The sequence below is a fragment of the Eptatretus burgeri genome, chromosome 16 (assembly GCF_056783735.1).
Source record: "Eptatretus burgeri isolate ZD-2024b chromosome 16, Ebu_testis_v1, whole genome shotgun sequence".
Lineage (NCBI taxonomy): Eukaryota > Metazoa > Chordata > Myxini > Myxiniformes > Myxinidae > Eptatretus > Eptatretus burgeri.
In genome coordinates this window covers 31,690,400-31,716,829 of record NC_140976.1, presented here as the reverse complement: position 1 = coordinate 31,716,829, position 26,430 = coordinate 31,690,400, and the positions used below count along the sequence as shown (strand labels likewise).

At 39.3% G+C, this 26,430-nt stretch overlaps 1 protein-coding gene across 1 annotated transcript in view; it reads right to left on the bottom strand.

Moving 5' to 3' along the window:
• Positions 1 to 26,430, bottom strand: part of PPIL2 (peptidylprolyl isomerase like 2) — a 134,887-nt gene that overhangs the window by 98,687 nt on the left and 9,770 nt on the right. Inside the window, exons 3-6 of the mRNA XM_085860610.1 lie at positions 10,581 to 10,626; positions 9,026 to 9,088; positions 8,869 to 8,920; positions 5,886 to 5,937 (exon numbers count right to left, since the gene is read on the bottom strand). Coding sequence (XP_085716736.1) covers positions 5,886 to 5,937; positions 8,869 to 8,920; positions 9,026 to 9,088; positions 10,581 to 10,626 — 213 coding nt within the window. The remainder of the gene's footprint in view (positions 1 to 5,885; positions 5,938 to 8,868; positions 8,921 to 9,025; positions 9,089 to 10,580; positions 10,627 to 26,430) is intronic.

The window sequence follows — 26,430 nt, the reverse complement described above, 5'->3', positions numbered from 1 at the left end:
CAATTATTAGAAAATGGAAGAAGTTCAAGATAACAGTCAATCTCCCTCGGTCTGGGGCTCCATGCAAGATTTCACCTCGTGGAGCCTCAATGATCATGAGAAAGGTGAGGGATCAGCCCAGAACTACATAGCAGGACCTGGTCAATGACCTGAAGAGAGCTGGGACCACAGTATCAAAGAAAACCATAAGTAACACACTACGCCGTCATGGATTAAAATCCTGCAGCGCACGCAAGGTCCCTCTGCTCAAGCCAGCGCATGTCCAGGCCCGTCTGAAGTTTGCCAATGACCATCTGGATGATCCAGAGGAGGAATGGGAGAAGGTCATGTGGTCTGATGAGACCAAAATAGAGCTTTTTGGTTCAAACTCCACTCGCCATGTTTGGAGGAAGAAGAAGGATGAGTACAACCCCAAGAACACCATCCCAACCGTGAAGCATAGAGGTGGAAACATCATTCTTTGGGGATGCTTTTCTGCAAAGGGGACAGGACAACTGCACCGTATTGAGGGGAGGATGGTTGGGGCCATGTATCGCGAGATCTTTTCCAACAACCTCCTTCCCTCAACAAGAGCATTGAAGATGGGGCGTGGCTGGGTCTTCCAGCATGACAACGACCCGAAACACACAGCCAGGGCAACTAAGGAGTGGCTCTGCAAGAAGCATCTCAAGGTCCTGGAGTGACCCAGCCAGTCTCCAGACCTGAACCCAATAGAAAATCTTTGGAGGGAGCTGAAAGTCTGTGTTGCCCAACGACAGCCCCGAAACCTGAAGGATCTGGAGAAGATCTGTATGGAGGAGTGGGCCAAAATCCCTGCTGCAGTCTGTGCAAACCTGGTTAAGAACTACAGGAAACCTCTGATCTCTGTAATTGCAAACAAAGGTTTCTGTACCAAATATTAAGTTCTGTTTTTCTAATGTATCAAATACTTATTTCATGCAATAAAATGCAAATTAAATATTTTAAAATCATACAATGTGATTTTCAGGATTTTTGTTTTAGATTCTGTCTTTAACAGTTGAAGTGTACCTATGATAAAAACTTACAGACCTCTACGTGCTTTGTAAGTGGGAAAACCTGCAAAATCAACAGTGTATCAAATACTTGTTCTCCCCACTGTATACATATAGTTGTGGGGGTAGATGGAGGAATTTCAAAGGAAAGTTAGGATGAAATAGAGCAGTTTGATCCGTGGACGTGTAGGAGACGGCTCAATGTAATTAAGTAGGGAGACTGTGTGAGCTTAAGCATTACGTGTCACCACACAGCGGATGGAGCGGTGTTAAATAGATAGGGATTAAGGATAAGTTCCCCCAGTACGTAATTGACCCCTGTGACTTTTCCCGATGTTTTTGTATTACAAACCAGCAATGATGGAGTTGCGCTTTTATAACAACCGTAACAACAAGCGAGCCAGGCGTGCCAAGTGGGTAGAAACCCGCCTTCCCAGGTTTTGTGCAAGCAAGCCATGCCCGGGAGGTGGAACGGTTGTTTGGTGTGACATAAAGGAGAGATGGAGGAGCAAAGAGGTCGGTGGCTTGGTTGGACGAGTTCGGACAAGGAACGCACGAGTGCGGAGTGAGAGACGCACGCGGTCAAGAGAGATCGTAGCTTAGAGATTGTCTGTAATAACAGGGTTTTATGGCTGGTTTTCCTTCGATGCATGAAGACGACGACATGATTCTAGTATTTGGGCTGAGGCGATTTGGCTCGTGTACTGAGCAAGACGCTGGCCATTGGCTCTTGGTTGTGTCGTGAGAGACGGACCCCGTGGAGGGGGGGGGGATTAGTGTATGTCACTGAAGGTGACGGCACCATTCAGCAGAGTGCCGCGTATCAGACGAAGAAGCTGCACAATGGTCGGTGAGCTTTGGTGTTGTATATCGCTCACGAACGTTCCCGCTGCAAGAGAGTGGCTCGACGCCAGTTTTTGGTGCGCGTCTACACATGCAGGATGAAGCGCCTCAAATCCAAGTTCCATAAGGACCACGCTAAGTGCCAGAATAAAGGGATTTTCTTTTATTTTTTCTCCCTTGTCTGTATAGGTGCCTTGACTTCAGGCTTCGGTTACTTCATGTAGTATTTCATTCTGAGTTATTGATCCTTGTAAATATTTGTCTATCTTTTATATTATTTCCGAGTTTGTGGTTTCGCGTCGCGCTATCTTCGACTTTGTTCTGCGCTCGAGTAACGTGATATTCGGCTTACATTATCTCAAAGACCATATGAGGTGCATGGTACAAAAAAAAAGTAAATAAAATGGTTCTGAAATAGTGAAATCATATTCCACTTACTGCATTAAAGTAAAATTAATACTGATACTCTGCATCAGTTCCTTTCTCAAACACACCCACCCCAACATGTCGCGCAGAGCGTGGGTTATGCTCGTATTCATTAAATTCCACGGTTATTTTAAGTTGCTGTGTCCGTGTATTTGTCGTTGGGTTTGATTATGAACCCCCCATGCTGTGCTTCCCCATGCTTCCGTCACTCCACCAGTGCCACGCCCCACCCCTCACGCGTGTGTTATAATTTCCGAGGATCAACGTGTCCGCCTCCTAAGGAAAACCGCTCGGCTATCTGGGCTAGCGATGTTAAACGCCTGTCACCACAAATTGGGTCGGGGGATTAACTTAAACCGCCAGTACCGCAACAAAATTATATATATATATATATATATATATATATATATATATATATATATATATATATATATATATATATATATATATATATATATATATATATATATATATATATACATACATACATGGAATAGCCCTATAAAAGTTTGACAGCTGATCCAGACTTCCATTTTTTTGGAGCCATAATAAAAGAAAAACAAAGTTAATTAATCCTGTTTTATCTACCATATAAATGGCAGTCCTTCTGTCCGTGTCTGTCTGTTTTTTTTTTTGTGACGAATAAGCTCCTAGACCAGTGAACCGATCTTGATGAAACCTTACACATATATAGAACCAACATTCAGCTCCAGGATACGCTAAGTGGCTTTCCATAAAAATGAAAAAAAAATGTATTAAAAAAAATACATAAATATATATATATACATATATATATATATATAATAAATAAAATTTCCATTAGAAAAAAAAATGGCTTTCGAATAGTGCGCCGGCGTATTAATCATAACAAAAGGCTTCATGGTTAAAAACACTAGGGTTTTTTGAAATACAAAATGTTCGTATTCATTGACTTTTTAGACATACACATTCTCCTCCTGTTATTTGAATTCTCGAACTGCACGCGCACGGCAACAGCTAACTACTGATCGATCTGCTCATGAAAGAGCCAGGCAAGCCATAAAGGGGGTTAGGGAGACAATTAATAAAGGGAAGATAAATGATGCGAGTGAGTGAGGGCCAGCGGGCCTGTGTGTATGGAGTGAGTGAGGGCCAGCGGGCCTGTGTGTATGGAGTGAGTGAGGGCCAGCGGGCCTGTGTGTATGGAGTGAGTGAGGGCCAGCGGGCCTGTGTGTATGGAGTGAGTGAGGGCCAACGGGCCTGTGTGTATGGAGTGAGTGAGGGCCAGCGGGCCTGTGTGTATGGAGTGAGTGAAGGCCAGCGGGCCTGTGTGTATGGAGTGAGTGAGGGCCAGCGGGCCTGTGTGTATGGAGTGAGTGAGGGCCAGCGGGCCTGTGTGTATGGAGTGAGTGAAGGCCAGCGGGCCTGTGTGTATGGAGTGAGTGAGGGCCAGCGGGCCTGTGTGTATGGAGTGAGTGAGGGCCAGCGGGCCTGTGTGTATGGAGTGAGTGAGGGCCAGCGGGCCTGTGTGTATGGAGTGAGTGAGGGCCAGCGGGCCTGTGTGTATGGAGTGAGTGAGGGCCAGCGGGCCTGTGTGTATGGAGTGAGTGAGGGCCAGCGGGCCTGTGTGTATGGAGTGAGTGAGGGCCAGCGGGCCTGTGTGTATGGAGTGAGTGAGGGCCAGCGGGCCTGTGTGTATGGAGCGAATGTGGTATGCATGGTGCGATTAGTGATTGGGGAGAGGAGTGATTCCCACCCAAGTGACCCCGGGGTCAGAGTAATGTGAGTTAATGGGTTAGTCAAATTGACAAAAATGGAGGTCGCTTTGCTGTTGGTGCGAATGTGGGCTCGAAACCTGTTTGGAGGGGTGCAGGAGTCCTGTTGACGGGCTGGGAGCGTGGCTGCGAACGGTGAGTATTGCTTAGTGGGCACAAAATATGGCAAATTTCCCGGGTATTCAGGGGAAATCAGCTCATAATTTATATAGGCTCTTTAACCTGTGCCCATATCTGCGTCTGCACATTGATGTCAAGGACAACATACACATCAACAATAAGGATTAGACAGAGTAACATTTACAATATACGAACCTTAAGTAAATTTATTGTACATTACTTATGTGGATGTAAGATTTTGGGATTTATTAGGTGCCTTGATATTAGCATCAGAGTTGGACGTATGCATAACGTATTAGTAACGTACACAGAACGTTTCGATAACGTATAGATAACTTGTATCAACGAATGCTGAGTGTGTTGTCGGCGTTCACAACCTATGCCCAACGATAGTCTAACTTATGCATAGCGCGCGGCAGCGTATCGCCGACGATCACGTGACCTATTAAAAGGCTGCGGCTCAGCGATTCAAATAGTAACCGCATTAGACATCGAAGTGTCAAACTGCTGTCACACCTTGACATTTTAGCCAGCGTATGCCGACGTATGAAAAATTTGCCGAATACGCTGGCACACGTCAAATACGTTAAGAGCACGCTGAAGCACGCTGGCATACGTCGTAGTACGCCGAGTAAGTCGACAAATTTTAAGCATGTTGAAAATTTTTCGACGTATGCCAGCATATGACGCACACGTTCCGCATACGCTGGCCATAAGTTGTAGGCACGTTATGCGATCGTTGACACACGTTACTTGTAAGTTACTCATAAGTCGAAACACGTCGAGGTAATGTTTAGCATACCCGAAACTTATTTCTAACCTATGAGTAACGTGCTTTTAAACCTATGAGTAACGTGCTTTGAACCTATGTGTAACGTATCTCCAACGCATATTGACGTATGTAGATGTATTTGACGTCTTCCGGACGACCACAGAACTTACTGAACGTGTTACTAACTTACAGCTACCGTATAATGGCGTGTTGGCAGCGTTTCGGGGAATTGGTATATAAAAATGGGCTTCACACAAGAGGAACCCGTCAGTGTTCCAGACTCCATGGTTTTTTTTTGTTTTTTCTTCGGCATGACGGTGATGTTGACACTTCAATTTCTAGTGCGGTTATGATTTAAATCGTTGAGTGGCAGCCTATTAATTATATTATATTACAACCGCACTATAAATTGAAGTGTCAACATCACAGTCATGCCGAAGAAAAAAAAAAAAAAAAACCATGGAGTCTGGAACACTGACGCTAAACATTACCTCGACGTGTTGACTTATGAGTAACTTACAAGTAACGTGTGTCGACGTGTGTCAACGATTGCGTAACTTGCCTACAACACGTTACTCATAGGTTAGAAATAAGTTTCGGGTATGCTAAACAATACCTCGACACGTTTCGACTTATGAGTAACTTACAAGTAACGTGTGCCGACGTGTGTCAACGATTGCGTAACGTGCCTACAACTTATGGCCAGCGTATGCGGAACGTGTGAGTCATACGCTGGCATACGTCAAAAAATTTCAAGCATGTTAAAATTTGTCGACGAGTTTGACGTACTACGATGTATGCCAGCGTGCTCTTAATGCATACAAAACTTACCCATAACATATTCGACGTGTGCCAGCATTTTAGACAAATTTTTCATACGTCGGCATATGCTAGCTAAATCGTGAAGGTGTGACAGGGCCTTCAGATCCTGTATTTTTAAAAAAAAAAGTAACTTACCATCGTTGTTTTTATGGAAGTTCAACTTGATCAAGGACTTCATTTCCAATTTCTGTAAAATAAATATAAATAGTGCAAAGGTACAAGGTTATACATTTTTCAAACCAATGGCATTTGTATATACTCGGAGAAAATAAAGAATCAAAAAAGGAAAAAAAAAAAGTTCTGTTGTGACTTTTGCATTCCAATTTTTTAAATAAAAAATATATAAAAATTGCTGCATCAATGACCTCATAAACACAAACCAGGAATGAATGTGTGGACAGTTTTCTCAAATAGCAGATTAATGGAAAAATAGCCCAATCACTCACCACTGTACCTACCCGACCCACTCATACTCAACTGCTCCTGAACACTTTCCCACGTGAGTAAGTATAGAATTTTTCTGGCAACAGTAAACTCATATTTTAGAACAGACTTGGACAGCATCAGTGCACATGTCCTTAAAAACTTGCTTGCTACTCTTGCACATCCTTTTTCTGTTCTGTTTACCCTATTGTTTGATCTAGTTAATCTTCAGTCTCCTTGGAACTCAGTCAATCACTGCAATACACAAACAAGGTGCAAAAATAGATACTCTTGACTACAGGCCCATTAACTTACTTCCAATTATAAGCAAAGTCATGTAATCCATCATCGCAATTGACATCAAATCCTTAATTTTCTCCAACAGCCTGATTTTACACCAACATTTCAGATTCAGACACCCAGTCATTCTATCTTTGACATGTTGCTTCTACTTTCCCAACAATGGATCAAAGCCCTCAATCTCAAACATGAGATAGAGGCCATCTCTCTGGATACATCTCAAACCTTTGATACAGTCTGACAGCCCACCTTGATCTCCCAACTCTCTGCTTATGGCATCCAACACCAACTCCTCTCATACTCCACTGTCTTGCTTCAATCCCACATTCAGTGTGTAGCTCTTAATGGGATCTTCATATCTTTCCTCCATGTCAAAGCTGGAATGCAACAAGGCAGTGTCTTTGGTCCAGTCTTATTTCTCATCTTCATCAACATCAAAGATCTTTCTGATTCAATGGAAAAATACTCATCTTTTTACTAACTACTCCACCCTCGACTGCACCATCACTCATTCTTCAGATAGGCAGGCTGCAACCTCTCCATCTCTGTAGACCTTGAGAGAATCAGGAGCTGATCCTACACTTGGAATATATCTTTCAACCCTATCTCTCTGAAAGGACAGTTTAGCAAAGCCTCCCATCCACCTCCTAAATAAGGATCAATCCCTCAAATGTTTGGGCCTCACCATGAGCCATGATTTCTCTTGAACAAACCACATACTTACCGAAGGTGGTCTCCAAAGCCATGGCCAACTGGGCATCCTTTGTCATGCCAAGTCTCTTTTTGGCAAATTTTAACCTTTATCAGCTTACAAGGCCTTCATCCTCTATCGGTTGATGGAGTATTGTTCTCCACTTTGTACTCGTACCCCTACCTCACCCCCTGATGCCATAAAGATGAAGGTCCTCCAAATCGATGAAATCTCACGTGATAAAACTGAATTTCTGGTCCAATTACTCCCCTTCGCTGACCTCTCCATCTTCTATAGCCTCCTTTCTAATCCTGCACGATCTCCCTTTCCAAGCTCAATACCCCCCACCCCATGTTTCTGCGGAGCTCACACGATCTCCCAGCAACCCACTTTTCGTGAAATTCCCAAAATCCAGGTTCACTGCTCAACTTCACTCAAGAAGGGAATCAAGAATGAATGGAATAAACTTCCTCAGTCTATGCAATCTCATTCTTCCCTCAAGGGCTTCAAGATGACTGTTCATCTCTATTCTACTGCCATTAACCCTCCCAAAGCCAACCACTTCCTTTCCACATTATTGTATTTTCTCCCCATTCCCTCTACCCTGTTTCAGTTTTTTTTTTCCTGACCTTTTCTGTTACATCTCAAGTCTTTCCTTCCATCTCATGCTATGTTTGACATTGTATCCTGCCTGTTCACCCTGTGTCCCACACCCCTCCCCTTGCTCTCATTCTTCTCCTCACCCATTCTTTCTCGAAATGTCCCTCTGTTGTGTCCTTCCTGCTGTTGATGTGTGTCTGTCTGTCTCTGTCTCTTTTCCACTGTGCGTTTATCTGTTCTGTATGTTCTCACCCTTCCACAAACCTCGACAATGGACAAAAAAACAAACAAACCAGAAACACAGACATCACTCCGATTCAGAATTCACTGTGAGCGATTCAGAATAAACTTGTGAGCACAAAACCATGATTGCAAATTAATAGTAAAACAGAAAGTGCTTTGAAAGCAATAATATTTTTTGCAGAATGAGTTGCATTCAAATATATATATATATATATATATATATATATATATATATATATATATATATATATATATATATATATATATATATATATATATATATATATATATATATATATATATATATATATATATATATCTCTCTAAAATTCGAAGAGCACTCGGTAGAGTGCATACCTCCGCCACGCAATACCTGATCCACGAGAACATATTGGTGCCAATCCATTTTTGAAATATCGTGCTCTGTATCGTTTTTGGCACAATCTCTCAATGGTGAAGAATCATTATGAAAAAAAAAATAAAAAAAAAATCACTGTATCCAGATCTTCACCAAAATTGAATGAATGTGTCCTTGTCACACCAAACCTGTCCACCAAGTTTCGTCCGAAACCGTCCACAACTTTTTGGAACATCATGCTATATCGTTTTTAGCCCCATTTCTCAATGGTGACGAATCACTTAAATTCGAGTCACCGGATTGGGATGTTCACCAAAATCGAATCAGTTCGTCCTTGTCACACACCAACCTGACCCCCAACTTTCATCCGAATCCGAACACAACTTTTTGAGATACCCTGCACACAAACAAACAAAGGTGGGAAAATAACCCCCTTCCACTTTCGGGTGATGGAGGTAATAATGTTAGAATGAATGGATTATGGTTCTCCTTTTAAAGGTTACCTTTCCAGTGATGGGATCAATTCCAAATTTCTTCAGCCATGGGACAATGCTCCTGAAAAATGACAGCACATAGCATATTCATGAATAATACCAATGACAAAAGAGCAAAAAGAAAACACTGCTGGTTGTCACCATGTCCGTTACAAAAATGACTCACATGAGATCATAAATGATGCCATCTGGTGTACACATGGGGTATTCAAATGGCTGCAATGACAAGCTGATGGAGGAATGACAAAGGGACATCATCAAATGCACTTAAACATAGCATACAATGTCAACAAGACATTTTAAAAACAGAAATTGTGAATCTTATTCTTCTTTTTCATTGACGTCTCCAATTATTCCCATATTCAGCCGGAAGGAACGATTCTGGCCCAATTATTTCTGAAACTAACTGGCAGGCCTGACATTCAACTGGCAGGAATTTGCAATTAGTTCAGGGTGCCGGCGATAACTCGCCCACCATTCGTGAAAGACACCGTAAGATCTTCAACACCCACCAACGCCCCAGGGCTGGCAGAGTGACGGACGGTTCCGGCAACTTAACGTCCATCCATGCATACATCGATACATCACTACATGCGAAACACCAGGCTGGCAGTTTGTAGGTGGGCTAAGATTCAAACACAGACAAGACTGCTCAGAGGAGAGTGCATATACATCAAGTTCTAGGTTATCTTCCCAGCCAACAAAAACAGTAACTCAAAAATGAAAAAAAAACTTAAATTTTGGACATAGGACCTCATTTAATCAAGGACTATGCAGAGCTTGCAAAGAAATTTGAATGCACTTTCTCAGAGGGACAGAACAAAGTATTCCTCTTGGATGAATCAAATGTTTTTAAATCAGGCATGACATTCCCCCTTCATAAAAAAAACAGCATCTTACAGTTTTACGTTTTGTATTTTCATCAGAACCAGATCAACAACTGCTAAATAAATAGCTTGTTATTGAATATGAATCAGTAAACTTCCTGTACATCATGTTCTCACCAGCAGGTACTTATTCAAATGCAGTGGTGGCGTAGTAAACGAGCATCCCGGAGGTTAAATCATGGGTTCAAATCCAGCTAAAGGTAGGACTCAGGATTTAGATTCAAAGCTTCAAGAAACAAAGTTAAGCTCGGGGAACTGCCACTTTGCCACCCAGTTCTCAAATTATCTGAGGATACACCTATCTGAACCACCTCATCCGGTCCATGCTATCGATGAAACCAACTGTGACACCAGTTTGCAGCGTGGTCAACCTGATGCCTTGAGAGCACCAAATTCCCCAAATTCCAAAGCTAAAGCGATGACACACATTATAATGGATGAATTTCATTTACCAAACATAGTCTACAGGTTCTGTTCTGCTCTAAATACTCGTAGAGTAAAACTCCCTGCAGAAGTGGCTGGCTTGGGATCATGGGGTCCTGAGTTTGAGCCCTGTTGGCTGCTGAATTAACACCAGGTGGGTTGACTCAGCCTGTCATCCTTCCGAGGTTGGCAAAATGAGTACTAGTATACTGGTAGAGGGGCAGAGCCTTAGGGGCACAGCCGCACTTCCAAGAAATGATAGCTACCCGACAGCCAAAGATGGCATATGCAAGAACAGAACAGAACTCCCTGCAGAAGTGAAATAAATAAATAAAACTCCATTATTATGACAAAATGATTATGGTAAGTACAGTCTCTTTTTGTTGGACTCCACAAATAATCAAGTTTTACCTGCAGTGGTCGAATGGTAGTCTCCTGAAGTTGGACTTGGGACAATCTGAAAATGAACAAAATCAGGAATGAGCAAAGTTTTGTCAAACATTAATCTCACACAAAACTGTATTTATTGGATGTGAGAATTGTTTACATGGAGTTTTAAAATACAGTAATGCAGAAATAATATATATATATATATATATATATATATATATATATATATATATATATATATATATATATATATATATATATATATCTTGTCGAGGCTCGTACGAGAGCGAACACACAACTCACAGCAAGGGCGGAATGAAACAAGAGGAGCGGGAGTGGGAAGGACAAAACAGTGGGGAACAGAGACATTAGATCTGTGGAAGGGAGAGGGATGGGGCGGGGAATACGGGGCATACAAGATGGACATTACAGGGACTTTCAGGAAGGAAAGCAGGGAATTTAAAGAGGTGGGTTTGGGGTGGATTAACGGGTGTAGGAAAGATCGAGGATTTGGATGGGGGACGATAAGAGGTGGTGGTGAACAGCTGTTTTGATGGCCTGGAGGGAAGAGTGGGATTGAACAGAGTGAGGGAGTTTATTCCAAAGGCGGCAAAAAGAGGAATGAAAGAGTGAAGGTGAGCAGGGATTCGTGATTTTGGTAGTTTTACCAGAAGGGGGTTGTTGGCGGACCTTGAGCGCCCTGCAGAAATATGGTTGGGACAAATCGCAGACAGAGCAGGGGAGGCGAGACCGGAGAGGAGACGGTATAAGACAGAAAGACCACCGACCTGCCTACTGTGAGAGAGAGGGTGAGAGGCCCAAAGACTCAACGTCATCGCGGAAGATACCAATGATCCAAAATGTCTTGGTTTCCACAGCGTGACGCCAAGAATGGTGAGAGGCAGGAGCACCAGCCCAGAGGGGAGAGCAGTACTCAATCAGGCTGCGGACGAAAGCTTTGTATGTGGTCAGAAGCTCAAGTGGGCTGAGGAGGACTTTGCACGACGGAGGATTCCCAGTTGGCGACTGGCTTTGGAGGCCAGGTTGGAAATGTGGCTTTCCCAGGAAAGATCATGGCAGATATTAAGACCCAGAAGTGAGAGTGAAAGGACTTCTTATCGAGGATTGTTGAGAAAGTAGATGGGGGGGGGGTTAAAAATGGTCCTTTCGGAGAGACATAGTGAGAGCGTGAGATTTGTCAGGATTGAAAGACATGTTCCACGTGCTTGTCCAGTTTGTGATTTTATCCAGATCTGCAGTGAGCGAAGAAGCTGCTGCTTGCCGGTCTGAGGGATGACAGATGGTACGGCAGAGGGTGGAGTCATCAGGAAAGAGATAAAGAGGATTTTTCCAGAGAGTTGGAGAGATCATTGATGAAAACCAGCAAAAGAACAGGGCCCAGAACACTGCCTTGAGGAACTCCATCCTGGACAGGAAGAGGGGATGAAAGAACTGCATTTAGGGCCACACGTTGGTTGTGACAGGAGAGGAAGTCTGCGAGCCATGAGTGGAGATGGCCTTGGATACCATAGGAAGAGAGTTTGTTGAGCAGGACGGGTGCCAGACTGTGTCAAAAGCACACGATACGCGAGAGACAGACCGTGTCACAAGCACAAAAACACACGAACCGTGTATATGGCTCTGATTTAATGTCCGGCATCGAGTACCTCAATGACATTGCATCATTACACATGAGTAAACTTGTTATGCATTTAATTAAAGTACCCACCAGCAAATCAGGACACGGGTCTGCATTTCTGCCTCTGCACATCCAAAATCATGTCCTATCTCATGAGACTAATCTACAATTATGATTCATCAACCAGACATCCTGTTTCAACTTGGTAATGAACATAACATAAAGGCTTTGTTATAGAATTTCTTTGCAGCACCTGGATGCTGGTTGCACCTGTTTTCTGGAGGACGGTAATGCCGTCAACACCTTCAATTTGGAATTTGGCCAGGGTATCATCACACAATGGCCTATTAGTAGGGTGAGTATACTGATTCTGGCTCACTTTTCCCCATGTAAATGAATGGGGGATTTTCAGCGATTCATATTTTTTTTCCCAAAAAAGTAAACCCCCTTTTTATCCCAAGGTATATTTATTTGTCTCCCCTTTTAACCTCGGGACACTTTTTTCAAATAACCAATGCAATAAGATAAAGATTTGTTCAAGTAGCAAAGTAGTAATGTGATTTGTTAAAGGTAATTCTGAAGAAATATCTGAAACATGTAAGCCTCGGGACATTCTTTTTCAAATAACCAGTGCATAATGTTTAGCTCACTCATTGAACCTATAAAGATTTGTTCATTCTCAAATTCCTTCAATAGTTTAATTTTCTTTGCACAATAATCCCCATCTAAAATATTTAAAAATAAAACATTTGAATCTTTATATTTTTCAAGATACCCCTTTTGTGTCATTATGAAATGATATACTTCTCTTAATGATCTCATCTGACCACCTCTTGAGTTGCATATCATTTTTTTGCATAAACCACGCCATAAACAAGTTTTGTTTCAAATGTTTTCAGTTCGTGCCGTGAAAATGAGGAAGTCTTTTAGGACAGTCATGCTGTGAAAAAATAGGAAGTATTCTGTGAGAGACAAGGCCTCGTGTTTATATTTTAAATCAGAACACTAACAGGCTTTTAAACGTAAGTTTAATCAAAATCATTTGAAGCATTTTAATTTTGTTTTTAAAATCAGTCATACTACTTGAGAATGTATCGCCCACGTATTTCCCAAGCTGTCTCGCCCGAAGCGTCATTTCCTGTGGCCACACCCGATGATTAGGCAATTTCCTCATCGTTGCCTTGTAAGTGATTCGCCAGACAAAGTTTCTGCCAGATGGGATTTTCATTTTTACCACCTTGTACCAATGGTTTTCAACTGAGACATGAACTATCTTTCTTCTGACGAAGAAAACAGCTCACCACAAAGTTGGTAAGTTTGTGTATGGGTTCCTCTTTGAACGATGAAGCAATTGATTATAAATTAAATCGTGATAATGCTAAAAAAAAAATATTTTTTTTCCTGGCAGGTCCTTGGAAGAAGAGCAGTTTACATATCACGACGAGGTGCATGAAATTAATGCTCTATTGAAGAGGTCAATCATCTGAGAAGAGAATTGAAAAACATTTTTAATGACTGGCACGAAGTCTTATCACGGCCTCTGATCGAGTGAATTAAACCAACGGTGAGACGTGTGTGTGTGTGTGTGTGTGTGTGTGTGTGTGTGTGTGTGTGTGTGTGTGTGTGTGTGTGTGTGTGTGTGTGTGAGTGTGTGTGTGTGTGTGTGTGTGTGTGTGTGTGTGTGTGTGTGTGTGTGTGTGTGTGTGTGTGTGGTGTCTGTCTCTCTGTATCTCTCTCTGTTTGTCTCTCTGTCTGTCTTTCTACCTTCCTCTCTCTGTCTGTCTCTCCGTCTATACCCTTGACTTTTTTTTTCAGCTCGATCACACAACATAAACTGTTGAAGGAATGTGGTACAACACATGATTTTCTGGAGGTAAATGTTTCTGAATTATTATTTAGTTATTTGTTTATTTATTCTTTTATTAATATCACTCTCTCTTTTGAATGTCGCCTTATGGTTGTTGGTTGCATCATTCGTTTGGACGCGGTTAGGCCAGTACACTGGAATTCATTTTATTGGCCTCGGAAGGATGACAGGCTGAGTCGGCCTCCTGGTGTGTTAATTCAGTGGTCAACGAGGCTTGAACTGAGAACCAACACCAGGCTTATTAATTTTACCATGTAATTATCTTTCTAAAACCTAATTATTATCCACTTTTTCTTTCAAAACAGAATATGGTGTCCGAGTTTCGAAATCACAAGACATCTGAAGAAGATTGCAGGGAAAGAGTATACATTCTCGCAAATGAATATTTAATATTTTCAATTTTGATTAATTATATTTGTTTTGTTTACAATTATTTGATTTTGAATTACAAAAAGAGAATGAAGACATGAAGAGGAGAGGGAGGGAGGGGGGGAGGGGGGTAGGTGCACTCCCCCAACAACCCATCATCCCCTCATCCCACCCCCTCCCCTCCCCGTGTGTGTGTGTGTGTGGGGAAGGGTGGGGGTGGGATGAGGGAGGTGGTGGGTCAAAGGTGGGGGCGCACAGGGGGGATGAGGGGGTGGGGCGTGTGTGGGCGGGGCGTGTGTGGGCGGGGCTTGTGTGGGCGGGGGCTTCGGTGGGGTTTATGTGGGCAGGGTTTATGTGGGTGGGGCTTGTGTGGGCAGGGTTCATGTGGATGAGGCTTATGTGGATAAATGGATGGGTGGAGAATTTTTTAATTAAATAAACATGTGTGTGGGGAACTAATTAACTAATCACTAATTATGTGAATATGATGAATGTGGGTGGACCTTGTGTGGGGTTTGTGTGTGTGGAGCTTGTGTGGGGTGGGATTTGTGTCTGGAGCTTGTGTGGGGTTTGTGTGGGGTGGGGTTTATGTGGAGCTTGTGTGGGGTTTGTGTGGGGTGGGGTTTATGTGTAGCTTGTGTGGGGTGGGTTTTATGTGGGTGGGGTTTGTGTGGGCAGGGTTTATGTGGGTGGAGCTTGTGTGGGGTTTGTGTGGGGTGGGGTTTGTGTGGGGTGGGGTTTGTGTGGGGTGGGGTTTATGTGGGTGGAGTCAAAAAAATTTCAATTTATCTTTTGTAATTCCTGTGAATAAAATGAACCTAAAATCTCTTCCCCTTCTAAATCATATATCTTATAAGTCCAAGGAACCGTATCTATTACATAAACAATTTTTAAAATTTCGTTCGTCCATCGTTTAATATAACCTTTTTCAAAATGAGATTTCCACCTATATATTCTTACGATATCACCATCTTTGAACTTAGGTTTTCTGACATTAATCTCTTTTTCATATTTTAATTTTGTAAATGTTTGATGGTTTCATATTTGTTGACGTGTGAATCGTGTTATTATACTTATCCACAATATCCTGAATAAAAGATGACCATTGTTGTGAACCGAGTTGTGTGAATTTTTTATATAGTCTCTCTTTTAAGGTACGATTAAAACGTTCAACAACACGTGGCCTTCCCTTCATTAAAGGTACTGTATAATGTAATAGTTATTTTTTAGAAAATTCATAAATGTCTTGTTATAAAACTCTCTACCCTCATCAGTCCACAATTTTTTAGGTTTTCTCTTACTTTTATTAAATATCTGTTGAAAGGCTAACATAAGAGTATTACCTGACATTCCTGACAAGAGTTTCGGCATTCCAGACAAATCTCACACTCTCACGATGTCTCTTCGAAAGGACCGTTTAGAAAACCCCCCCATCCACTTTCTCAACAATCCTCTGGAAGAAGTATTTTCTTTCAAGCTTCTGGGTCTCACTATCTGCCATGACCTTTCCTGGGAAAGTCACATTTCCAACCTCGCCTCAAAAGCCAGTCGCCGACTGGGAATCCTCCGTCGTGCAAAGTCCTTTCTCGGCCCTCTTGAGCTCCTGACCACTTACAAAGTTTTTGTCCGTAGCCTGATGGAGTACTGCTCTCCCCTCTGGGCTGGTGCTCCTGCCTCCCACCTTTCTCGGCTTCACGCTGTCGAAACCAGGGCATTTAGGATCATCGGCATCTCCCGCAATGAAGCTGAGTCTTTGGGCCTCTCACTCAATCACTGCAGGTTGGTCGGTGGTCTTTCTGTCTTCTACAGACTCCTCTCCAGCCTTGCCCCCCCCCTGCTCTCTCTGCGATTTGTCCCCACCACATTTCCACAGGGCGCTCAAGGTCCGCCAACAACCCCCTTCTGGTAAAACTACCAAAATCACGAATCACTGCACATCTTCACTCTTTCATTCCTCTTTTTCCCCGCCTTTGGAATAAACTTCCTCACTCTATTCTTTCCCATTCTTTCCTCCAGGCTTTCAAAACAGCTGTTCACCACCACCTCTTATCAACCCCCATCCAAATCCTCGATCTTTTCTACCCCCGATAATCCACCCAAGCCCACTTCCTTCAATTCCCCTGCTTTCCTTCCTGAAAGTCCCTGTAATGTCCATCTTCTCTTCGCCATGTTCCCCGTCCCATCCCCATCCCTCTCCCTTCCACAGTTCACCTAATGTGTCTGTTCCCCACTGTTTTGTCCCTTCCACTCCCGCCCCTCGTGTCATGCCCCCTTGCTGCGAGTTGTGTGTTAGCTCTCATACGAGCCTCGACAAGGTATACAAAAAAAAAAAACCTGTTTTGTTTTTTTAAAGGGACAACCCATGGGTATGTACTCCTCAAATCAATAACGGTTAAAGCATACTTGTACCCTTTATCATTATTGAGTTCAATCAAATCAGCGGACCAGATATAATCAACTTCCCTGGAATAAACCTTCCTTCTCTGAAACTTTGTGAATATTGGTTTATGTAATTCATCAGCTAATTGCTCTTCAATCTTAATGACATCATGAGAGCCTACAAGTTTTTTGAATTTCCACGTCCAAGTTTCAGTTTAGCACTGATCATCTTCTTCACGATGAACCGATCAACTTTTTCTCTCAAGGTTGGATTTTGTATCAGAGACAAATTATACAACATTTCTCTATTGGTTTCATGCTTTTCTTCTGAAGTTGTGGTATTCCCATAATCAATATCGTGCCTCATGCACACTTCATCAACCCTATTGATGGGTTTACTCCATGCTTTTGGATTATCTGCCTCATCTAATCTTTTATCCAAGTTTGTGCCTGGACCACAGAAAGAATATCCTGGCAGATGTAATTCCCCTGGTATTCCAGTAGTTGTAAATTTACTTCCTGATAAAAACTTTTGTATATCTCCTCCTCGTTTGTGTTTGGAGATAAATTGATTTTTTTTTGAACCACACACCGAACAAAGACCTTTTTGTATAACCCTGTTATTTTTACTTTTAAAATATTAAATATTTTTGTATTAGTTTTCTTTTTACATTTGAGACAATAACTCAGTTATTTATGAGAAAAATTCCTACAGAGAGCGAAAACATTTTTAGTTTCCAACATGCACATTTGAATCTTAATTTTTAAAATATAAAGAATCCTTAGAAATGCCTTCACTCTCTCCTCCATTTATTTAAGAAAAAATTGAAAAAAAACTTTAATTAAAGTCAATATCCTGTCCTTGAAAACAGTCTTGTCAAAAATATTGCTAATAGACTTGTCAATTTTGTTTTCCTCCTCGGTGGGTTGAGTTATTTTCTGTAATACCACCAATCTTTTTTTAAACTCACTGTTTTCTATATTTTCATATTTATTCAGTCTCGCTTTCCTCCCTCTCCTCCTTCTCTCTATTCTCTCTCTCTCTCTCTCTCTCTCTCTCTCTCTCTCTCTCTCTCTCTCTCTCCTTCTTCTCCCTCTCCACCTTCCTCGTCCCTTACTATCCCTGAATCGCTTACACCCCATAGAATATCATACATATATTCATCAGGATTTCTTGTTCTTCCTGTATCCCAAATAATTTTTTTTACAACAGGAAACCAATAAAATTTCTTTTGAATTTCTGAAAGAGCCTTATGTTTTCTTAACTTTATAATTTTTTCATTATTTAACATTCTAATTAAATCTAAAGTTGTCGGTTTATCAACATTAGCATAATGCCAATCTTTTATTGAAAATACCTCATTCTTATGTTGTAGAACATATTTATTAAAATACCGAATACCCTTTTCTTGAAGGAATGCTTGGACACAGAAATGATAATTTTCTTGAAGCCTTCTTGCCATCATTTATGGATTAGAAATATATGTTAGAATAATATTATGACACGAAACACCTCCCCATCTTCCCATTGTTAAATCATTTTGTATTTCCTGACTTATTATATATAATCCTATTTTTTTCTGTTTTCATGATATAAACTAGGGCAAAACCATTATTAAATTCTTTTATTTGTTGTTTACCAATCGTGGCTCCACAAAACTCATTCTCTATACCAAGTGGATAATATTCTTCCTTAAGAGACTGCTTTAATTGTTCCAGGTCTTCAAGGTCAATTTTAAATGACCAATTACACCCTAAATCATTCATATCATATCCCCATTGTTCTATTCTCATGCAAACAATACGCCCTTCTTTATAAAAATTTATTTTAATTCGAACTGTGAATTCTGTATGACCTGGAGATAAAATCAACACTTCTGTATCTTTGGAATACACGGCCGTTTTATTTAAGGATATATATTGTGATAAATCGCTTAATCTCACCAAGTCATTCGTGTCAGTCGGGCTTGGATAATTTTTTAATTTATAAGCATTTTTCATATTAATAATTTTTGTTATACCATATTTATATCGTTCAGCCTGTGCCTTTGTGTAATAATTTGATAAATCAATATCCAGTTCTTGGGATACACCAAAGATAGAACCATCTTTACCAACATGTCATTTATATTAGATTAAAAATAATGTCATAAAATTTCTTATTTTTGTTGAGTTGAAATAACCCATATAGACATAATTGACCACAACACTTGGAATTTAATTCTTGGACTTGAAATGTTTGATAAAACACCATTCTGTAAGAATTTTATGACTTCAACAGGTGGTGGAAGACCAAAACTATCAAAATAATATTTGCCTTGATTATTAAAAATACAAACCCAATGAGAACCGTTCCCATTATTATCTTCTAAGTTCATAATAATATTCTTTGTATGTTTCGACATGCTTGTTAATTCATCTCTCATACAAATAACCAGATTATGAATTTTCAATTTCTTACAATATTTGACGAGTTGTAAATTTGATGTTGTATTCTTTCCAAATTCATTAAACCACTCATCAATACTCATTTATTTATTAGAAAGATATAATCCATTACCCCTTTTAGTTAATTTTACACCTGCTTGTGCGATAGAAGAAAGCATATCTCCAACTAACAATCTCGCTCTATCAGGCAGACCTTCAAGTTTTTCAGTAAAATCTACAATTACACCACTTCCACTAATTTGTTTCTCCAACTCTTTGTTATGTCTTTCCAGTTCTTTTTGAGCCCAGAGTTGAACATTGCTTTCATTGGTAGTTTTCACCGCTGTTGAAATACCACCCGTCAATGCTCCAACCGCACTTAAACCAGCAAATAAAGGAATTAGAAATGGGAGAAATCCTCCACTCGTCTCTCTTATTGAATATTTTTTCAACATTGGTTTTGTCATTTTAATTTTAAGTGAGCCAGTGTCATTCAAGATTTTAACCTGTTCTCTTGTGAGCAAAACATCAATTCTTACTGCTCCTTTTCTCTGAATTGTATTAATGTTAATCGTACAAGGTTTTTGATTTTGAACACAAGATGATGGTTTATGAAGATTGATTTGATTAACATATACCCCAGTTGGTACTTTGCCACTCATTTATTTAACAAAAAATTATGTGAGACTAATCATAACACCATTATCTGTATTAATCTGTAATTATGTTTCTTCCAAAAGCAAACAATATGCATCAACTTCTTCACTCTCTCCTCTTTCAATGTATAGGGAAGTATCCACTCGATTAGACTTTATAGTTTCCTTTTGAGCACCCAGGTCAAATGCATAGATTGTATACAAACTTTTAAATGCTGTCATATCCAAAATAGGTTCTTTATTCCCATTACTTTCACATACCTTTTGGTAAGACTTGTATGCTTCAGCATAATCATTTTTTTCCCAATTAATTTCCAATCTATCTCGTGGATAAAATGTTCCATCTAGAGAAACACAAAGTTGTTTCACCTTAGCATTATCACTCAATGTATTATTCTTATCAATAGCAGTATCGCCATCTGGTTTTTAAAAAAATGATCCACAGATATCGTGGCTTTCCTTCCAGTACACCCAAATACCACGTGTAAGTGGTTTGGTTTAACGTGTTGACATCTTTTGAGGTATGATACACTGAGTGGTTTCTTTGAGTTAAGTCTTCTATTCAACATCTCTTCTGTTTTAAGATTCGGAGTATATTCACTAATATACCAACTCATTTCCTCAATTACAAATTTATTCTGATCACCAAAAGCACTAGCAACACCAAAACGTAATCTATTTTCATTATCATTCTAGTTGAAATCTAGTTTGTAGTTGAAATCTAATTTTAAGACCATACAGAACTTTATCATGATCACAAAATCCAAATATACCTTTAAGAGGAACTGCTACAGTAAAACTATTAACTGCTTTTGTATCATCAGTATACGTTCCTTTCCTATGAGTATATCCAGGGTCTGTGGTTGTTCCCGTTGACACATCAGGAATAAAATCTTCGACAGCCCCCTTTCCCATTCTATCACTGAATGTATAGAGTGTAAATTTCATCATTTCAGATACAGCAGAGCAGAGATAATCAACCGCTTCAACTTCTTGTGTTCCAATGTACAAACTAACAATATCAAACATTTTCCAGAAGAAATCATTAACGAGTGTAGCGTTTGTGTTATTCCCAGCCTTAGTGAATTTAAATTTACACAACAAGAAACTTTCGGAGAGATTCAAATTGGTTTGTTGATTATTTATTTCAAACCTTTTTGTACCATTTGCATTCCAGTCTGTTCCAGTTATTGCATTTATCTTGAAGTAATCCTCTTTTTTAGTGGAGTTTGAGATAACAATGGTATCATCCAAATCATAGATACTATCAATTGCTTCCATACTTGTATTTATTTAGGAAAAAAGATGTTAAAACTTTTGAAACCCTGACCCAAGTATTTGAATTATTTTATGTAGTTCTTGGGGAGACAACTGAGTTTTACCTTTTTTAATTTCTTTAATTGCTTGTAATTTATGAGATTCATTTTGGGCATCTTTTATGCTCTTTACAGCACCTGCTACATTTCCCACAGCAGAAGCAGTTGAACCAATCAGGTCTTTATGTTTAAGAATAGTTGAACCGATACCCATTCGAGTATCAATTATCCCATCGCCTCTAAAATGATGTCCGACACCCCTTTGTCTCTTAGGTTTATAGTATCCTCTACCAAGATACATACCTTCACCCTTGTAGTATGGGGAAAGGAACATCCCACCCCCTGTAATTATTTTATATTTTCCCAACTCTTGTTTCCTCACAATAACCATCATATTTATTTATTGGAAAACTTCACGTACGTGAATTCTGATGGATATAACTTCCCCATTAAAAGTAATCATACGATTATCTTGGTCGGTTCTCCTAAAATTTACTCTGTGTATGTTTTTTCCTGACACAGGGAGATAAACCAAATTTTTGGGTTTCATATTGAATTTATAACCAATTGGGGTTGAGTATGCAATGAATGAAAATATTGTATTTGTTTTTATTCCATCATTATAAGCACCATCAATCAAATCACAGTGAATTAATACCGAATTTATTCCTGAGGATATCTGAATGACATTATCACTGTAAAACGTCCCATGAGTTTCAATCTTTTTTGAGGAGAAACCCAATAACTCTCTAAATGAATTATCAATTGTGAAATCAAGCTTGTAATTATTTTTAAGTTTAATCGTTGATTTGAAGTATGTTTTTGAATGTCTATAACAATCTTTTTTGGTTCATCACCGTGTTCTTTCATAAGACGAGCAATTTCGGAAGATATTTGAGAAATCTCATATGCTCCGGGTAAGACTGTTATCGTTTTATATCCACTTCCCGGATTATAACTAAACTTGTCATTTTTATCAGTTCTATTAAATAAGGTATTATAAGTTTCCATGGACAATAAAGATGCCTCATATTCTTTTGTTGGGTCAAGTTGTAGTGGGTATGGGAATGAAGATGTGTGGTCGCTTGCTGTGAAATTAAAACTCAGGATTGTGCTTCTCATCTTATTTAATGAGATAAAATGTCTTTATATTGAGATTAATTAATTATTATGTTGCCAAAACGAAGTTTTTGCAAGATATGTTAGTCAGCTTGTATGTTTTTTTTTTGTTTGTTTGTTTTTTTTGTTTGTTTGTTTGTCTGTAATCACGTATAAAAAAATTCTGCAGAGCACAGTTATCATCGGAAATTTTTGCAACTTCGCATATCAGAGGCCTATAGAGGTCCCTTTCAGTGCACAACATTTTGAAGGTCAAGGTCAAAGGTCAAGGTCACTGTCGCAAATCAGGGGAGTCGACGAAACCCTTATTTTTTGAGTAATTTTGATCGGATCGTCTTCAAACTTCATGGGAATATAGTTCATGGTCTGGCGCTCAGCTGATTAATTTTTGGTGGCGATTGGCCTTGACCTTCATGGTTCGCGCCTGAGGTCAAACATATTTGACCCCCAAGGTCAAATTTTCAAGTTTTAGGAACCATATCGTGTAGTACCTCAAATTGAACACCTTGATGAGTGCTTTCTAGATATGTCAAGCTTGAGACATTATGACGTCATTTGGTGACGTTATGAGGCAAACGCATATTTTTCATTGTTACTCTGTGGAACGATTCTCATCGGAATCTCTCGTAGGCAGATATTCCTCAAGGAGTCGCTCCTGGTGGATAGCAGCTCTGTTCACCTCAGTGTGACCTTAAAGAAGTCACACGTGGTCACCTTTTGGCAAGATTCGGGTCACCCTGCGGGTGACATTGGTTTATTTTCATCAACTGGTCTAAAATGGCTGATGCTTCATTAAAACAATTGTTATTTCCAGCCTTCTTACTACCTAACAACAATAACAGTCTATTAACTAATTGCGATTGGTCATTTGGAAGAAAACCAATACCTGAACCAATGATACTTAAAGCCTGAATAATGTGTTTCTCCTTCTCATTTTTCCTACTTTTACCAGAAATACTAACCCTATAATTAAGAGTGTTCAGCAGATCAATATATACTCTATCATCATTATTTTTCATATCCAATGGTTTATCAATATACTTTGATTCATCCCTCACAGTTGAACCTTGTCTTCCATCTTTTGTGAGAAGAAACATTAATCTCGGAGTTAGTTTAACAGGGGGTTGAGCAGAACACAAGAACTTTAATTCATCATTAAATATCAATACCTTTTCTTGAACAAGATGAAATATTGCTGGTTGTTCTGTTGGAATGTGCCCTGCTTTGGTTTTTGAATCCGCTGAATATTCATTGTTTTGAAGAGCATTCACAATATAATCAGGGGGTCGATTAATCTCTTCCAGTTGTTGAAATAAACTTTCATCATCATATTCTAATTCTCCTAAACGCTCCAATTCTTCCTCCGTCATTCGATCAAAATCTTTTTAACATTTGAAGTTTTTTAGGAGTATATTCTACTGTGGGAACTGTGGAAACATCTTTAATTTTTTCTTGGGAAGTTTTTAAAAGTGATTTAAAAAATTTCTCTTGTTTTCTTTCAAATGCTTCTTCGCCCGTTAGTTTCTGTCTGCGTTTCTTCTTTTTGTCTTCCTGTTGTTTTACAACCTTTGAAACCAGCTCTTGATGCTCCTTAAATCTTCTTGCTCTTTCTTTCGTATCCATTTATTTCTTGGAAAATTTCATTTAATATCTCATCTTGTTTCATAACAATGTATTTATATTTTCAGTCGTGTGTGCTTCTTGCAATCCCCAAATTCCTTTTTACTACATAATGTAGAACAATTATCTCTCCAAAAATTGTTTATATCTATTGAATTTAACTTGAATAAAATAAAAGTATTAGCATTGTTTCTGATGGAACGACGAGGAAGTTGAAAGTATGATTGACTAAAATAAATACAATTACAAGAAGAACGTCTCCCTCTTGTGTAATAGCTGTCCATTACCGTTTGGTTTCTCTCATTAACACAATCATCAAAGATAACGGGGTTCTTTTTTGATTTATCCAAATCTTGGGGAGACAGTATATCATCCGTATTATCACTAAGAATACAAGTTATCGGTTTTGATTTCTTTTTACATCTCTGTGTATCACAAAATAGTTGAATTATATCTTCAATGTTATAATCATTTCGGTTTTTTTGAAGTTTAAATAAACCGATTGTATCTTCTTTTTGAAGACCAGCATTAAAACCTTGTGAGAGAAGTTGATACTCTGGTTGAAAACTCGACTTTGTGAAAATTATTAAATTATCATAATCTAAAAAGTTGGGAGTCAGGAGCATCTTCAAAAGTAAGCAGGTTTTTCCACATCCGCTTGAACCAACTATGAGACATCTTAATGAATTTGGAAGATTTTTATGATTGTTAAATTTTATCTTATTTTCCCAAATGGGTAAAAAATAATTCATTTATATATTTGGAAAAGAGGCTGTTTAATTTATTGTTGGCTTTTTTAGAAACTCTATATTTTATCCTAAGTTCAGGTTTAATTTCAAGATAATCCATTATTTTATTGATGCAATATCTTGTGTTGATATTTCCCTTAAAATCACATCCATGAATAATATACAACAACAATCCTTTGAACATTTCTCATATACGTTCAGTTTCTTTCCTTGTAAGGAAAGGTGTGTTATCACCCTCATACTTTACATTCATTTCTCTAATCAATCTTGTGAAGCAATTCATTTTTGGTGTAAATCTAAAAGAATTATTTTCCTTTTTATATTTTTTTTATTATCATTCATTAGAAGATAATCACAGAATATACATTGTTTATTGACTTTTGACTATGTGTTTAATCCCCATCTTTCACACGCAGGACAATTCTCAAATTTGTCATATGGAGAATCAGGGAAGTCTATCATATTTATAATGTAAAACTTTACTTAAACTGAAATTCATCTTCGATATCATCTTCGATACTTTCAGAATCATCAATAAAACTACTTTCATAACTATCGTTTGAACACAAACTCTCGGTATCATAACTATCGTTTGAATGCAAACTCTCGGTATCAATCACTCTCATAATCTTCAAAATCTTCAGTTGAATATTGACTCATATTTAATTAGTAGAAAATAACATTACCATCGATATCTATATACTTTTTTCATTAACAGATTCAACTGCTACATTTTTTATATTAAAGGTAATTTTAAAATGATCCTTAACAGCAATTGAACGAAATGTCATTTCACCTGATATATTAACATCCTTTATATCTTTCGGGTTGTTGAAAAAAATACAAATTTCTCCTTGCATATAACAGATGGTCTTATCTTTTCTTTCTAAAGCTTCATCCATAAGGTTTTTATTTTTTGATACTTTTTCTTGTTTCATTGCATTTTCTAGTTTTGAATATATTGCCAGAAGGAGAGGAGAAACTTTTGTTCGATATACCTTAATTGATGTTCTTCCAGGTATACTAAAAGCCCTTCCACTGAAGGAAATTGAAGAACTCATCTTATCCACCATAATTGTTATATTTATCTTTGTTCAATTTTACATCCTTGACATATTTCTCAGTATCTTTTACAAATGAAGAGTTTGATTGAAACTTGTCATTTGTGTCTTGAAACATTGTATTTATTAAGTGAAAAAAGTTGGAGGATAAAATGGTTTTAAGCACAGATTCACCTATAAATTAAACGAACTTTTCATCAAGAAAATTTAAGTTTAAGCAAAGTTTTATTATATAAATATGGTGAATACAACGTACTGCGATGTTTGTAATCATGAATAAATATTACAAAAAACACCTTCAAACCAACAAACATACTGTTGCGGTATTCGCGCCCGCCGGCGTGCTGACGGCCACGTAACTCGAATCGCGGCACGTCGCCCACCGGACGGACAATCCAGTCGTGACCCTCTCGGACTAACGCCGGGAACCAGTCACGGGTGGACCTTTCGGTCTCACCGCGATCGAGCCAATCAGCCCCCGCGTGGGATAGGGTTGCTCGCCAAATTCGACCTACCTAAGTACCCACGCGGAGGGTAGACCGGGCGATCGCACCTCGCCGCAGGTCGACTTCGGACACGGGCCACTTAAGCGACCCGTTCCGTACTATCAGAATAACCGAGCGGTGTTATCGTCGACCTCGACGGTTCGATTAATTATCGGGCGTATTC